General features: G+C 34.3%; 1 protein-coding gene across 1 annotated transcript; it reads right to left on the reverse strand.

Moving 5' to 3' along the window:
• Nucleotides 1-643: 643 nt before the first annotated feature.
• LOC18434852 (RNA-binding ASCH domain protein) lies at nucleotides 644-9441 on the reverse strand. The gene is made up of 7 exons (XM_011625331.3): nucleotides 9000-9441; nucleotides 7453-7596; nucleotides 5546-5613; nucleotides 5387-5437; nucleotides 4120-4179; nucleotides 3095-3919; nucleotides 644-1165 (listed from the first exon to the last, which is right to left on the reverse strand). Exons 1-7 carry the CDS (start codon nucleotides 9121-9123, stop codon nucleotides 1127-1129), a joined length of 1311 nt encoding a protein of 436 aa, XP_011623633.1. The 5' UTR covers nucleotides 9124-9441; the 3' UTR covers nucleotides 644-1126.
• Nucleotides 9442-17732: the final 8291 nt, after the last annotated feature.

Genomic DNA, 17732 nt, shown 5'->3' on the forward strand with positions numbered 1-17732 from the left:
AAAATAAAGTGTATTTTGATAAATTTCTCTTTTCAAAATAAGAGAAATTCAGAGGATATATGCGTAAAATCTACACATTCAGGGATAGATAGAACCATGTAGGACCCAGAAGAAATTCTAAACATAACTGTTGTGCCTTCATGCCATTATAAAACAGAAGATTAACCTCACTTATTTCTAATGACAAGTATGCACTCGGTTTCAGTTAATCCAAACCTCATGCACAGGAAATGGATGGTGGACATCCCTGTGGAGTACCACTTACAGTACACTACTAATGTATGTAAAGCTTTCCAATGGCCTATGACATTGGGTATCTCAAGATGTATAAAAGTCGCTACAATCACATTTCCAGCTATTCGCTAGCACCTTCTAGCGGTCCAATGTCAACAACAGAGAGTTTGGGTGTATCTAGAAATCCCTCACACATTTGCATTTTTTGAGTGCAAGAATGACACCTCAACTGTTGATGTTGAGGTAAGATGGTTGGGGAGGTGCTAGCAGAATGTAAGAAACCCGAAGTGCTTAGCACAGAATACTTTTTCTTAATTTTAAGACAGCATGGCCTTTTCCAATTCAATATTCAATATGCATTTCGAATGGGCTTGACAAACCCTAAAATGCACAAATTTAAAATATCCAATAAAAACAAACCTCTCTAATGCAAATTAAATAGTTGGAACAAATTTTACAAATGTTTGACAGTAAGTAGTACAACCCATGCATACACCGCCTTCTTACTGGTATCCTGATAAATTTGCAGAGCATCCATTCACAAACCGATCAGCTTCATGGCCTTTCATGGAATTAAAATAAAACAAATGAAAAACTGTACAGAAATTAACCAAGAAGCTACAACTTCTTCTGCTGTTACTCTTTCTTAGGGAGTTTTCGACAAGCAATCAATGAGATCTGCAACGGGATCGCTGATCCTTTCCCTTTGGAAGTCGACGATTGATAGATGGCACACTTGAGCCAAATAAATGTCATTCCCAAATGATAGGTTATCTGGATATCGCACGCTTCCCAAATGCCAACCTCATTCTAAGAAGAACCCAACCATGAGTTAAATAATACAACAAGATCATTGGCAGTATCTTAGTTCCCCCGAGGAGTAAATGGAGACTCATGCTGGTCTAAGGCCTTTAACTGCAGCCGCAAATATCTGTACATTCATGGTTGAATATTAAATTGATATTCAAACAAGCACTGTGACAAATATCAAGTTTCAAACTTGTTTGATTTCAAAAACCAGAATCAAAACTTCAAACAGCCAATGGAAGATACAATTAATGGAAGTTCCTTCCCGTGAAAAGAACAATAGAAGAAAGACATGGCATCTTAAAACAAATATGGTGATAAATTGAAATGTGTCGTAAATCTGAATCATGATAGCCTTACTAGAAGGCAATCCAGTGCTGAACTTAGTTACTATTCACAAACCATAAGGACATTGTAGTTTGAGGTTCAAAAGACAAATACATAGCACGGAAATTGCTTTTGATGAATGCCACCACTTTTACAGGTCAAAGAAACCAAGAAGGTAATGGTTTTCACAATTGAAACCATACCCCTTTCCTGAAAGGCTAAGGGGTCTGTAAATTCGAGCTTGATAACTTTTAGAATTGAAAATTACAATTCCTCATGACCAAAGGGGAAGACAATTGTAATCCTTTTCAGCAGATTATAAAAGCAGTAGCGTGGAAGCAAGGAAAAACTTGAAAAGGCAGAAAAGTAAAACAAAAGCAAGAAAAGCATTACAAAAATTTGTGTGAGTAGATTTATGAATAACAAGGAGCTGTCAAATGATAAGATAACACAACCAACATATGCAACTTCTGATTGTGATCTCTAAAATAATCTCTCCGATTTTTACACTTGACTCTTCACAGAACCATTTCTGCTAAAGTTGGACTTATAACCAAACTAGTAATGGACAATGTGAAGTCGTGGGACTTGAGCTTGGATTTCAATCTAAGCACGTATCAACCTCGAGATCTGCTTCTTCGATCCTGAGCCGGGAAATCTCGTAGATAGTATAATGTGATCCATCTCCTGTCAGGGGAAAGGAGAGAGAAGATGGATCCTATCTGTTCATGGGATGTCGGTCAGTGGCTTCCCTATAATAGCACATCATTGCTATACAAAGATAGTCATTCTGAGGTTACATAGATGAGGCTTAAGAGCATCTCTAATCTATTTGGAAAACAAAAGGGCAGTATCTAGAGGTGCAAAAAATATCATTATATGCAGCCATTCAACTGCCTAGAGCTGCATCTCTTTGGAAGTCCACCTCAAACCATTTGCCAATATAAAAGGACAGAGATGCATCTCCTAAATTTTGTATTATTGAAGAAAGTAGATAGGTAACTCAAAACTTGGAATGAGACATGACAAGGGTTAAGAGTAGCAACTACTAGCAAAGTCTCAATAAGTAACTCGAAATTCCTGCAGAAAGCACCAAGACAGAAAGCATTTGACAATGATAAGCACCGAACTTGCTTGGTTGTGGGAAACGTGAGTGGCATTCTGCTCCCTAAGGTAGCACTCCCTTGGTATTTCCTAATGGAAAATTGTGCCATGTTCATAGGAGCAATCAATATTGAAGCTCCTAAAATAAATACTAAAATTCAGCCTAAGACACAATCGATGGAAGCCCCTTATTGGAACTCTTGAGAAAGGTAAATGGGTTAGAGGAAACACGAGGTTTCCATGAGCAAGGAAAAGACTTGAATCTCAGTCAGAACATTTCATAGCATCTAATGATCTATACATTCAATCTACCCCATTCACCCACCAAACCACATATGCACACAGTGACACAGATACGGATAAGATAGGGAAGGCCTACAACAAATAAGATACTTGATAAACTTTTATTTAAAAGAAGAAGAAGCAGAAAGTACTTAGGCTGTTCCATACTTTCAAGAGAGATAATCTGGCTTGTGTAATTCAACAGCAGTAGGAAGTAGGACGGGACAAGAGTGAACCCCAGTTCCAAGCAATTGTGAAAATATTTAAGCTAACTGAGAAGGCTAAACTGATAACATTTCCAGTTAATGATAAAGAAGATTGTAGAAAGAACAATTCTGACCTTATATGAAGAAGATTCAGGAAACTCATTTGGATTTCTATTGACACCTTGGTTGAATGCTCTTTCATCTGCAACTCGATATGAAGGGCATTTCCCATCTTCAGCCTTGTAGGACAAATCTCCCAACTGAGCTTTTCCACCTGCAGTACTTAAGCCAGATGATTCCCTGAGGACCCCTGGAACCTCCTTAGTCAACCTTACTTGTCTTGGATGTAACCTTGGGTACATTTCCGTAACTCTGATTTTGGCTCGACTTGATGTTTCTGGACTATAACTGGAAGCCCCTTTAATACATCCGGCTCGGTTTTGGTTGGTATTCCTGCTTTGCTCCTCTAAGAACTCTTCCTCCACATGTCTGTTCTTATCGACTTGGCTTGATTCATTAAAATTGTCCTCACTTATATTCTTATTTGGTTGGCTTGTTTCACAAATATTGTAACCACTTCCTCTTCTGATAAATCCAGTCTGGTTTTGATTCAAATTTCTGTTATGATCCACTGGGAACTCCTCTTCCCTAACTAAATTCTTATTGGCTTCACCTGATTCATTGAGGTTGCGATTGCTGCGTCTCCTAATGACTCCATTTTGGTTTTGGGGAACACTCCTGCTTGGTTCCTTCTTAAATTGAGTAGCAGCAGCCCTAGCACCAGCGATCGCGGCATCAAGACTTGGAGGTTTTTTCAATGCAGGTGTTTTAGATCCATTTAAATATGAAGCACGAGAGCCCGGTTTCAGTGAATAAGGATCTGAAGCATCTGGAAGTGGAAATTTTACTGGTAGGGGACCACTGACAGCACAAAGACCTCTTACTGCTGCGTCAAAGATCTACAATAATTTTCAAAGGATCAACTGAGAATTAGGTGATTTTGTGATAGAGACCCCCCATCACCCTAAGCTTTCAGTTATGTACTCCCTCTTTATGCCTTTCGCAATCTCAGTAGGAAACTAATAAACTATAGACTTGAAAGATGAGAAAAGAAATTGCAAGTAACTATCTTGGCAGGTTCATAAAATTGAAATATTACCTTCCTTTCTAAATTATAGACACCTTGATACCCTCTCATCTCAAATGGGATTAATAGTTTCTGCACAAATCAAGAACAATCATTCATAAGAAACTTAAGAAAGCAAATCGCTCTCAGGTGTATTATCTACCAAGCGACAACTAAAAATTCAAATATTAACATAAACAAGGATAACTGCATTACATATCACATTACAACGTTTCAATTCACAACAGACAACACTTCTTCAACAGGGAATATGTATTATAATCTAATCGTCAGCTGCCATCACCTATTAACCAATCTCTCCACATAACAACCCCATAAATGAATAGAGGACAGTGCAACCACTGAACATATCTGAGTGAGTTTGGATGCGAGGTTTTTTTTTTTTTTTTTGGGAGGGTGGGTGAGTAGGTGGGTGGGTGAGTGGGTAGGTGTGTGAGGGGAGGGGGAGCGAGAGAGGGAGAGGGAGCATGTGAGAGAGAGAGAGAGAGAGAGAGAGAAGAGTGAGAAAACTAAGTTAGTATCATGCAGGAAAGGCAATTTTCTTCTGTAACTTGGATGGGAAGCAAAGGCACATTTTACATAAATAAAGGATCAATGGGAAACTCCAAGAGGATGATATCATCCTTGCAGTACTGTAATGACTGCAAAAAAAAAAAAAAACAAATGGCCCACATTTACTAAATCAGTTCATTACACATAGTAACTACTGACTACTGACACATAACAACCAACATTATGAACAAATGAAGATCTGACTGTCACTAATTTATATACTGAAGCATTTAAGAGAAATGTCTTATAGTTTTGACCAAGGATTTGCTCCATATCAGACATAAACAAGGATGTATAATTTTGACAATGTAGATACACCTAAACAATAAGAATAACTACAAGATAAATTCTAATCACATGAGCATTAAAGGAATACAGCAATTCTCAAATTTGTCTGCTATGAGAAAAAGATGAATGAGTCATAAAATCAATCGACTTTGTTCACTTAATTCCCAAATTGATTACGCAGGAAGCAAGGACCCATACATCAGCTAAAGAAAAATATTCCTAAGATCACAAATATCATGCTGCAACTCCACTCCAGTATAGCAAATAACAGTTGGGCATGCATTAACCACAAAAGGTCCATATTAAATAGCTGATTAATGAAAATAAAAGTTGAATGAAGTAAAAAATATTTCACAGAAGCAACTGTACGCATGCCCTCACTCAGTACTTACAAATAACTATGAATTCTTAAGGAAGCCATAGATGATATAACATATACCTGGGGATTCTCACAAAGCCAACAGAAGTCTGTTTGCCCTTCAAGACGTACCTACAAAACAGGACCAAAATGATTAAGCACATTCACAAAACACTCAAATAATGTTCAATGAGTACTGATGTTAGATAACTAAAGGGATGGAGAAATTTTACTCCTTACCCCTTCTGGTAGTTCCTCCCAGCTGACCAGTTCTTCACACTTGACACATCCAACTACATCAACACAGCCTATAATCCAAAAGAAAAAACCTTAAGACTTGAACCTAATCAAGCTAACTCATCAATAAGATCATAGAGAAATTCAGACCAACAATTAATCAAGAAAGATAAAGCAAGAATGACTAAATACTCAATAATCTCAAATTTAAGCAAACTCAAGCATAAAACCCATGAATTCTTAGGTTGTCAGTTACATTAATGAAATTGTGTAAACATAGTTAAAGAACTGACTATTTTACAAACTCTAAGCCATTTATTGCTGGTCTTAATCTTTTATTTTCTTTTTTGCATCTTCTCTCAAATTTGCCACATTCTCAAATCTGTAGTACTGGAACGCATTCACAATTACTTACTCAATAAATGATAAAAATAAAGAAGCCACAATTTATATGCAGAAAAAAAATCATTAAGTTAAGAATGGGTAGAAGTGTGTTTTTTTGCTTGCCCAGAAATATGACATTTCAAGCATTTGTTTGTACTTCCTTAAAGTTCTAGAACAACATCAATTTCGTAACATTTAGGGAAGGAATATTTGCAAGGTAAGATACTCTACCTGACAGCATCTTAATTCGATAAACTAATAAGATGAAAATAAAAAAAATGCTACCTATTAGCAGTTTTAAAATTTGTGTATAATGACATAGAATTTGAGTTCAAGTCTTCAATCCTAGTTCATTCCCGACAAAACATCTTAAACTATGAACAACAGAAGACATAAATACCTTATCTTACACCTACAACCTCCATACAGTATAATATCATATAATATCATGGCTTGTACCAAATTCTATGATCTGCCTTGCTGTCCTGAACCTATCAGAGTTCACCAAATATGTGAACACTTCCTGAATGAGAGAAAAATCCTAGCTTGAATTGGCTGTCCTTGTAATCATATACTCTTATACTCAAGTATAGGAAGTAGTTCTGACAGTATCTTAATTCGATAAACTAATATGATGAAAATAAAAAAAATGCTACCCATTGGCAGTTTTAAAATTTGTGTATAATGACATAGAATTTGAGTTCAAGTCTTCAATCCTGGTTCATTTCCTACAAAACATCTTAAACTATGAACAACAGAAGTCATGAATATCTTATCTTACTCCTACAACCTCCATAAAGCATATCATAGCTTGTATCAAATTCTATGATCTGCGTTGCTGCCCCTGAACCTGTCAGAGTTCACCAAATATGTGAACACTTCCTGAATGAGAGCAAAATCCCAGCTTTCAAGCTTGAATTGGCTGTCCTTGTAATCAAATACTCTTATACTCAAGTATAGAAAGTGGTTCTGACTCTGACACTCAATTCCATAGTCCACTTATAACAGGATCTGATGTGATTTCATACTTTAACATGGGTCACAACAGCAGGAAGTAACTTGTTATTTATCGTTTAAACTGTTCTTTACTTCTTTTATTTTCTTATGTAGTTTTATGGTGCATATTTTTACAGAATTCAATACCTCTATGTTTTTATGATTTTCCCTTTGTTTTATTATTTTTTTATACTTTAGATATTACCTATATACGAATACAAAGCCAATGGAAGAAAATCTAGTTATTGCGATCAGCTAGTATGACATCCCAAAGAAAATATTGGAATTTGGATGCGAGATATCTCAATACACTTAATATTCAAAATCAATATCAATGATTTTCTCTTTCTTTTTGGTGAGGTCAATTCAGTCCATAGGATGGAAAATTCCAGTTAAATAGTAGGAATTCTCCATTATAAGACTGCATTAAAGGAACTTCTTTCTAGTCGTCGTGGTGGTGGTGATGATGAGGATGTTCATGAAGATGATAGAGGTGATCCCATAACTAAAAAGTAACACAGTTTACATACCTAGAAGATGAGAAACTGGATAGTGTTCTGGAAATTTCAGGCCTGCAATTCCATTCATTGCGTATATCTCCCTGTAGAAGTCCTCCATTGCTTGTATCGTTGCTGGGTCAGGAACTTTTGCAGCAGCATGAATCCAAAGGCGCCCTACAAAAAGGTAGAAAAATTAGGTGGATACAGTCATGCTTGAGAATGAATCAATTGGAGTGCATAGAACCATTCTTAAGAATAACTCAATTGTGCTCTGATGTTTACACATTCAAAACCAGGAGGCATCTAAAGGGGAGTTATGCAAGTTAATTAAAATTCCAGCTGGACATTTGAGCTGCAAAAAACAATACAATTTTTTTTTTTCAACTAACGAGTCAGAGTGTGAACCAAACAAATGAGTTTATAATGGCGAAAGTACATTGCAAGATTTTATTTGCTGATTGGCGATCATTGCAAGATATCTGTCACTAAGTGTTGCTTATTAAAAAGAAATCCACACAATATTGTGCAAAGAACCCAAACAAACAGAAAAAGAAAATACTTTTTCACCGGGTTGCCAAGACAACAACACACCAACAAAATTCTATCAAAATTTCTAAAGAAATACAATTTTTACAGGGTTAGTTTGTAAAGAAATACAAAAATTACCAAGAATATAGAAAGAAATACAAAACTTAACCAGAAATTTTATTGCAATTTACCAAGAGTACAGAAGAAAAGCATCATTAATAGTTACTCTAAAGAGAACCTTCAAAAGAAAACAAAGTTTACAGCAGTGCATAAAGAGAGCAGAAATAAAGTGTCAATACTTATGCAATAAAAACATCAAAAGAAGTACAATGCTTGCTACAATTTTTTTTTTTTTGGTCAGTGGGTAATACAGCCCCTACCCGTTTTTAGAAATAATTAGTGGTTTTCAAATGCGTAAGTGGGAATGGAAACCTAGATCGGTAGCTGAGGCTCAAGTGGTCCTACCACACAACCCCAACCCCATTCCCATGTCTGCTGCAATTTACCTACAGTAAAGTTGCTAAGAATCCCCCATTACTAATTTAAAAGAAAATACAAAGGGTATACAAAATTTCCAATAATAGATAACAAAATTTCCAATAATTCATTAAAACTTCAAAAGAAATACAAATTTACTACAGCTCTCTAAGAATAGCGAACAAGAGCCACATTAATAACGTGTCTATGCTTATACAATAAATATCGAAAGAAGTACAATGTTTGCTGCAATTTACCTACTGTAACGTTGCTAAGAATCCCCCAATACTAATTTAAAAGAAATACAAGTTTCCAAGAATACATAACAATATGCCAATAATTCCTCCATTGAAAACACAAATTTTACTGCAACTTTCTAAGAGAACCGAATAGGAGCTCCATTATTAAAAACCACACACTTTTTTCCCACATTCAAATAAAGAAAAGGACAAAGAAGAATGATAACAATAATAAAAGAAAAAACCAATTCTAGGGTTTTCAAGCACTTCATACGCAAACAAGCATAGAAGCTGAAACGTAAATACAAAGTTCTATTTTTCAAGGATTACCACCTCTGATAGGCGCCGGCCATGATCTCCCTTCAATACGCTTGATACCATGAACGAGTAGCGAGGCCCATGGCTGGTGCATGGTAATGCAAGGGTTCCTATAATTCTCCCTTATTCTTGTGCCCATCTCGCACCCTCAAACTCTCAGAAATCAGGGACTCTCAGAAATCAGGAATATGGGGGATAACAGAGACTACCTCGAACCCTAAAAATTGGATGGCTCTTCAGGAATCACAAATATAATAACAGAATATAAGGGAGAACAGAATCTACCTCAAACCCTAAAATTGGATGGTTCTTCAGGAATCACAAATATATTAAGAGAATCTTGATGCTGACCACGGCTAGTATATTTTAAACGCGGGTAGAACTCTAATGACAGACGATAGAACCATAGAAAGAAAAGATAAAGCTTTAGATGTAGTTAGATAATCCTAAAATGTTATTAGAATTATCTCAAAATCTATTTTTATATCTAATTACAAAATTTTTAATTTCAAAAATGGTTAAAATCAAATAGTTCTATAAACATACGAAAGTCTTGAAAATAGATGGTGTAGATAAAATGTTGTAAAATACATTATTTTTTAGACTTAAAATCTTTTTATTTTTCATGGTCATACATGTCGATGTCGAGATGATTGGGTTTTTCAACATTAAAACTATTTTTTTTTCGATGGATTTTTTAGGAGCATCTATAGTTCTACGTTATAAGGTAGCATCCTTACGTTAAAACTACCTTTTTTGATGGATTTTTTAGGGGCATCGTTAGTTCTACATTATATGGTAGCATCCTTATATAAACTTTATCTTTATATGTAATAAATATTTCAAAGCACATGAGACCCTCCTCTTAGCCGTTGATTAGATAACAAACCATTGAGCTATTGAGCGTGATATCTTGATCCGACACATTAGAGTATTTTATTTATTTTTTATTCTGTGTATCATTTTATAGTAAGAATTTGGCATATGCGTATAAGTGACATGATAAAAATAATAGAAAATATTTTTGCTGATGAAAAATTATTAAAATATCTCTAAAACTTCAAGGGCGGGGGGGGGGGGGAGGTGTTTGTTATTTAATTTTACAAAAACTTTTTTTGTTATTTTTGCTAGTGCACCCCAAGCGCTCCAAATTTTAATGAAACGGGTTTTGTAAAAAAAAATTAAAAATTAAATAACTTTTTATTGCGATATTATGATAAGAACATTCTTAGCCATCCATTCAGATCGAAGGGATGAGAAGTGGGATTACATATAATTTAAGGAAAATTACAACTAACGCACAACTAGACTCCAACCAAATTTTTTTCTCGGTTTTTCCCCAAAATATATTTTTCTAGCGATACCCTCCAAGTAATAAAATGTATATTTATTTGACAAAACTACCCTTATTCATATCTAAAAATTTAATTTTGGCCTGACATTTACATGGGCTTACATGAGCTGTTGGACCGCTATTTGACCTTGTTGGACCTTGTTGAACTAAAAAGAGTGTCGGACCACTCCTTGACATTGCCAGACAGCCTTTGGGCCTATTGCCGAACTACATGAGCTTGTTGCCGGACTGCATGGGCCTAGGATCGGACTGCTATTTGGCAGTGCCGAACTGCATGGGCCTATCATCAGACCCTTCTTTGTCAATGTTGGACCACCACTTGTACTGTCAGACCGCCACAGTTATTTACTAGACCGACATTACACTGCTGGACCACCTTAAGAATATGTCGGACCGCCTGTTCGTACGAAAGAGGAGAGAGAGGCGTGGGTAAAAGTAATGAAGTGTAGTTTAGATTTTTTATATTTTTTATTTGAATTGGGGGGCATTTGCTAATATAGTATATTTTAGAGCAAAAAGTGAGAAAAAAAATTTTGTTGGAGGTAATTTGCATAAAAAGTTTTAGTCTTAAGTGTTATTTTGTAATTTTCTCCGTAATTTATATGCGAGTGTGGTGCAGAAAGCTTTAGTAAAATATCACGGATAAGGTTTATATGAAGTTTGTAATCAGACTAAGATTTGTATAAGGGTAAGAAAAAATAGTAAATAATAGTAAACTAAAATATTTTTTATTTTTTCAAACAAAAACTACAAAGAATGTGAAATACATAATAAAAAATGAGGAATGGTTTAATATTTTTAAATCACATTCGAGTTTGAGACCATTCATTCCGGTGAGAAAAAATTTACGGCCAGATTATCAACGCGCTAAGCTTGTGCTTGCCCGTTCTCTTTCTATTTCACAGCAACCAAGTCTCTTCTTTGTGTACTCCTCACAATCCAGGCCGATCCGAAGTCACCAGGGCATCAAGTATCGGGGCTGGGGTTTGAGGAGGGGTTTGTCAGTTGACATCAAGCAATAAATAAATAAATAAAAACATATATTCTTTACAAGTTCATATCTCTCTGTATGGTCCCTTTATAGAAAACTTTAAAGTCAAACGATGCTTAGAGGTAAAAGATGGCCATGTGGATTACCGTATTTAAGTGTCAAAGTGCATGTTACGGACACTAACTCGGGTTTATGAATGTGGATGTTTTTATTCTAGCCATAGTGCCGTGTGTACTGTAAATTAAGAAGTTTGATGCGTCATTAATTTAGGAAATATATATAATGAGATATTTATTTTTGGTATAAAGAGGTCACAAACATCATTGACCATTAGATTTGAAATCTTGTGATTGAGGATGTGTCATATTTGGACACAAAGTCCAAATAAATTTTTTCAAATGTTGTGACACACTTATATGGGATTTCATATCCAATGGCTAAAAGTATTGTAACCTCTTTATACGAAAAATAAATGGTATCATAGTATACAATCTCATTAATTTACATTTCGTTTTTTCGCTACCAATTCTCCATAGTCGAATTGATACCATTTTAACCATTAGTTCCTTGCCAAGTATATCTTCAAATGATATCTTTCCCCTCCCCTTATCATTTTTTTCATCTTTTACCATATTTTTGTTTTTTTTGGTAGCATGTTGATCCATTTTATATTATTTTTAGTGGTGTTTGGTTCTAGGGAAGCAGGGTATTGCTCGATTCCTTGTGGTTCTTATTTCCTTTTCTTTTTTTCTAAGGAAAAAATATTTATGGAATTACTGTATGGTCCTTTTTTTGTGAATTTCACAATGATGTCCTATTTTCGTATGGTTTCTTACTCTGGTTTTGCCCGCGCTCAATTCTAGCAAAATAAAATGAACCGACTATAATTTTCATTTTTTGGGTTTTATTTCTCTTGGGTAGTATAGAACCACTAAAATCAAACCATAACATATATGGGGCTGTTTGACATGAGGGGCTGTTTGACATGAGCAACTTTGAATTGCCCTAAATTTGACCCCCAAGTAATATTGGTTCCATATTTGTCATATCGAACACCTCTATAAAATCTTTAAAGCATGAAATGGTTCATAATAGAACAACTCCATGCTTCAAAAAAATTCTAAGTATCAAGTGGTTTGACATTGCTAATGCTGAATAGCTCTATTCTTGGGCCAAATTTATGTGGGGTGGTTCGAATGCTATTGGTGGTTTCCTATGGCCTTAGAGAGAGCAAAATTTCAACAAATAGAAAAACAAGATAAGTTCGATGTTATTAACATTAAAAAAGGGGCAACTAGAATAAAAATAACCACGATAAAATAGGACCCAACATAAAATTAGTAAAAAATGGACTAAACAGTAGTACCACACATATTTTATGATCCATATATAAATTTTCGTTTCTTTTAAATCTTCCCATTGTGTCCGTACACCGTGATTTGAACCAATAATTGCCAATCAGGGTTGGATTCCACTTTTTTAAAACATAGGTTTGTTTCATGCTGCCTATATCCCTCGTGTAGCACCCATTTCAAACATGCTCACTTCCTTGTTACAGTGTTTTTTTTTTTCTAATAAAGTTATTTTATCTTAATCATTAGGGGTTGGTTACATAGATTTTCTTCTCGCTCTATCAAACATTTGGATCATAATTCATGAGAAGGATATAACAAAAGATTTTTTATTGACTGTCAATCTAACATAACCCTCTTCCTTTCTCATCCACACTTGAGACCATCAATGGTAGAGTTGTTGCATTGATTATATATATAATAGAAGTACGGAAGGTGCTTGTTTGGGCAGTTGTGACATATTGAAGCAAAAATCTTGGATCTCGAGTTCTATAGAAATTTTCGGTTCTCATCGAGGTTTTTGGTTAGGTAGTGATAAATTCGTTTTGATAATGCAACAACAAACTTATGGAGTAAATGTAAAACTAGATCTTGTGCATTAGGGGTGGCAATGGACTTGAACCCGGACGGCCTGATATCCAACTCAGTACCCAACGACGCCCCGACCTGGGCCCGGGTATGGGTCCAATAGTTGGACTCGTTGGGTCGGGTCCGAGACCAAGATTTGGACTCGAACACTATTTGGGTTCAGGTCCATGTAAACCCAACCTAGATCCAACCCAAACAATGTTAATATTTAATCAGTATTTAGTATATATTATTTTAATAAGAGAGAATCTGATGTTAGTCCATTAGCTAACATCTACAATATAAGCCTAATGATCCAGATTAAATCTTGGTTGATCTAATGGTCACAATTGTATTTCATATTTGAATTTTTAATTTTTTTCTACAAATCTAAATCACTTGAATTTTTTAGCGTCAATTATTTAAAAATAAAACAATCTAATAAAAGATATAAAAACAATTTGTAAATAATAAATTAACCAAAATACCCCTTAAACTTTCAAGGGTATTTTGGTTAATTTAGTTTTTACGAATTATTTTTTTAAGATAAACTCTCCTACCATTATGAAGGATTTCATACCTATTAGACTATGCATTGTCCTCTATAAAATAATCAGTAAGACCATTTCTAATCGATTGAAGGGAGTTTTGAGCGATATTATTGACCTATCATGACAAATGAATTAGTCTCTCTCTCTATCTTTTGGGTGAGTTAATGGGGAGAGGGCTCCTATCCTGAAAGAAATTGAGCCTAGAACGTAGCATTGCAAGTAGTCAAGCTCCAACCAATTAAGCCCGGACTCTTTTCCTAATTTCTCCCTCTTTGCTATAAGAATTTTGCTAGACCCAAGATGTGCATTAATTAGATTTGAGTAGTGCTTACGACTGGGTTTCTTGAGAGTTTGTACTTGCTAGAATGAGGACCTTGGGCTTCCCTAACCTTTTCATCTCTTAGATTCGCCACTACATCACCACTTCCTCTCTCTCAGTCCTTTACAATGGCTCTCCTAAGGGTTTTTTCAAAGGGAAGAGGGGCGTACGACAAGGAGACCCATTGTCTCCATATCTTTTTCTTTTGGTTATGGACATCTTGAGCAGGCAGATGGACATGCTATAACTTTCAGCCTTCCTGTTGACCATTGGATGTGAAATTTTTGGCGACTACATTTATTCTATTGACTAAACTCAAAGTTCAAAAGAACGTTTTTTGAACTTTGTGATAAACCTAAGCTGTCAAATTTTATACCATATTGCTATAGATAATTTTGGCATCCTTGTACTAAAGGTAAATGGTTTTAGAGCATACAATTCCTTAGATATTTAGGTTCACTTTGGCATAAGTCAAATATTGTGTTTATCTACTCCCTTGAGGAAAATTTATGTTTGGAGTATTTTTTTTAGATTCTAAATTTTTCTACTCTCTACGTTTATCTACTCTCTACGCATAAGTCAAATGTTGTGTTTATCCATTCTCTATGTTTCATTAAAAAAAAAAAAAGACATTCGAGGATTACACTACAACCGTCCCATTTTTAAAGGGGAAGATTTAGATGTCGAAGAACTCAAAATCTAATTTTTGTTTGTTTTAAATATAATCATCTAGTGTGTGTTTGATAAGTGTCTGCTTTTGGGAATAGGAGTTAAATGTCACACTTCCATGTTTGATATTATTGTGTAGAAGCTGTAAAGTGAAAGGACGGTCTTCCACGATGCTATGTTGTAGTGTTAAAATGAGTTCATTTTTGAAAGACATAACTTCCATCAAAAGTGATGGAAGAGTTGTCATTCATAATTTGTAGTGGAGTTTGTTCCACTCCCAAAAACTCCAAGTCTCAAACGCACCCCTAGTGATACTTAGATGATCCCAAAATTTTGAATGAAAAAAAACTCTCCCAATTAACCTTTGAAAGTCGTTGTACAACATGCTCGGGTGGGAGCATGATTTATACATTCTTTTGTAATATGAGCCAGGAGCAATAAAAACTAGTGAACAATGTTTTAAAAATCGGCAAGTCGAACCGGACTGGGGAACCGGCACAGCCCGTGCCGTTTCTGATACAAAATCGGGATCCGCCCGATTCTAGAAAAGAACAGACGATTCCAATCCGGTTCTGTCCGGTTCGACTCAGTTTCGTCGCTGCAAGCGTGCGACACGCACGTGCACGCTTGCGACACACACATAAGGTTACCCTTATATTTCTACACAAACATTTTAATCTATATTACATAGGTATTTATATACCAAAGTGGAATACCCATCTTTTGATGTGGGATAATTCCCAAACCTCATTAAATGAAAAAAGAATTTAAATATATTCTATTAATCATCAAGTTATAACCACGTATGGTGAGGTGGCGTAGTGGTTAAGACCTTTGTTTCTTCATGTGATATATCAAAGTCGAGTCCCTTTGTGGGCATTATTTTTTTTTGTTGTATAGTTTTTATTGTATATATTGTATAAATATTTTTGTAAATAATATAAAAAGCATAAAAAAATGAAAAATAAAAAAGTTAATTTTTTGTATAGCAGTCAATTTTTGTTGTATATAGTGGTATAATTATTTTTTTAAACAATATGAAAGGCATAAAAAAATTAAACATAAAAAATTTATTCTATTTGAAATCTCCATCTTTCTACTAACAATTGCTTTCACTAAATTTATTATAGAAACCTAAAAAAAAAAATTTTGAAAAATTGAAGTGTTATTTCCAAAATTTGTACGTATTTTATTAATTTTTACATTGATAACCAAATATTTTATTTTATTTATTAATTTTTACATTATAAATCATGTAATGTACTATTTTTCTTATAGTTGTCAATAATACATTTTAAATTAGATAATATTATAAAATATTTTTAATTTGTTATTATTTGTCTAATAAAATAATTATAAAATATAAACTAATAATTATAATTTCAATATATAATATTATAATTAGTTAGGTTTTAATAATTTTGGATTATAGTTAGTTAGGCTGTAATAATTTGGATTTTTTAGCGGATTAGGGTTTTTCGCCAAAACGAGATTTTAATGGCCATTCTTTCATTGATTAGTCTCTTCTTTATAATAGTCCATGTATAATTATATATTTTATCTATGATAATTCTATGATTTTTCTTTTATGTGATGCAAATTTAATGGTTAATATAAGTTTATACAGGGAAAGAGCATCCCAATATTCACAAATTGATGAAAAAAATGAAAGTTAATAATGTAGTACCTTCATTTCTTATTGGATTCCTAAAAAACAATATTTATAATGAATTTTAATAATTTTTTCGAATTTTTTTGAAGCTTTAATATGACCGATTTAGCCGATTCCAGATCCGGTTTGTCGATTCGCCGATCCAAAACGATTTTTAAGATGCCCGATTTGGGCCCCTGATATGCTTTTTAAACCATTGCTAGTGAATAATCTAGCTTTTGAAGAGAGAGAGAGCGTTTCAATAAAAATATAATATGGAGGTTGTATCATAGTCTAATGCAAGTAACCATACTTCTAGAAAACCATGATTTTGACATTTGTATGACTCTAAATTTTGCACACACATTCTGTTCATCCTCGCGATCAATTTTATGAAAAAAAAAATTCAATTGGTACCATCCAACAATGAATATCGACCGTCTATTCGGAGAATTTCAAGATCTAAGCCTTGATAAATTCAAAATTACTTTTTTCCTTTTTAGCATTGTTAATTGAATGATAATAACTTTATATAAAAATTCTGGGAATAAAAAAATCCTTTTGAAGACTATATCTAACCGCTCACTAAAATGGACGGTTCATATTAGTTGGGCTAAAAACACATTTTTTAAAGCGTTTTTTATTTATTTATTTATTTTTTTTGTGATTATTCTTTAGAATGAAAAAAATATACATCTAAAAAATTACGTCAAACAAATATCTTTAATATGATTTTTTTTAATGTGGTTGCAAAATACGATGAAACAACCGTCGAATGAAATTATTGCTGTATAATATGAACCATACAGCACGAACAGCTACTTTATTACCATCCGTTCATGTGGGGTGGACGGGCCTCTATCACCGTGGCACCCGCACGATTGGACGGTGATAACCTCATGACCATTATGATCAATGTCAAACATGTTATATAGTTCCTTGTCCCTCACACTTTCGCGCCCATCTTTAAACTTCCATGTCTCTAAAGAGTCCAACAACCATTTCTCTCTCAAAAGTCTAAACTCACCCGCTCCACCTCTGTTTAAACAGTTTAGTGTTCGTAAAATCAAATCGAAACGGTTAACCGGACATGGAAGTAGTTTAACCATAGAAGTAGTTTAACCAGCCTAACTCGTAAATCGGTTGATTCAACCGCTTTAATTGAGTACGTCTTGAATGACAAAAAAATGTTGAAAAAAAAAAATGTACAAAAAAATATACTAAAATATAAAAAGCATATAAAGAATTATTAAAACAAAACACATTCAAATGAAATTGAAAATTAATGAAAAAA

Source organism: Amborella trichopoda, chromosome 1 (assembly GCF_054954075.1).
Source record: "Amborella trichopoda isolate Santa Cruz 75 chromosome 1, AtrichopodaSantaCruz75HAP2 v2.0, whole genome shotgun sequence".
Lineage (NCBI taxonomy): Eukaryota > Viridiplantae > Streptophyta > Magnoliopsida > Amborellales > Amborellaceae > Amborella > Amborella trichopoda.

Coding starts and splice junctions, on each gene's coding strand:
- LOC18434852 (XM_011625331.3), bottom strand. CDS start 9,123: ATGGGCACAAGAATAAGGGAGAATTATAGGAACCCTTGCATTACCATG. Junction 4,180..5,386: donor GGCTTTGTGAGAATCCCCAG/GTATATGTTATA, acceptor TGATTTGTGCAG/AAACTATTAATCCCATTTGA. Junction 1,166..3,094: donor CTGAATCTTCTTCATATAAG/GTCAGAATTGTT, acceptor ATGAATGTACAG/ATATTTGCGGCTGCAGTTAA.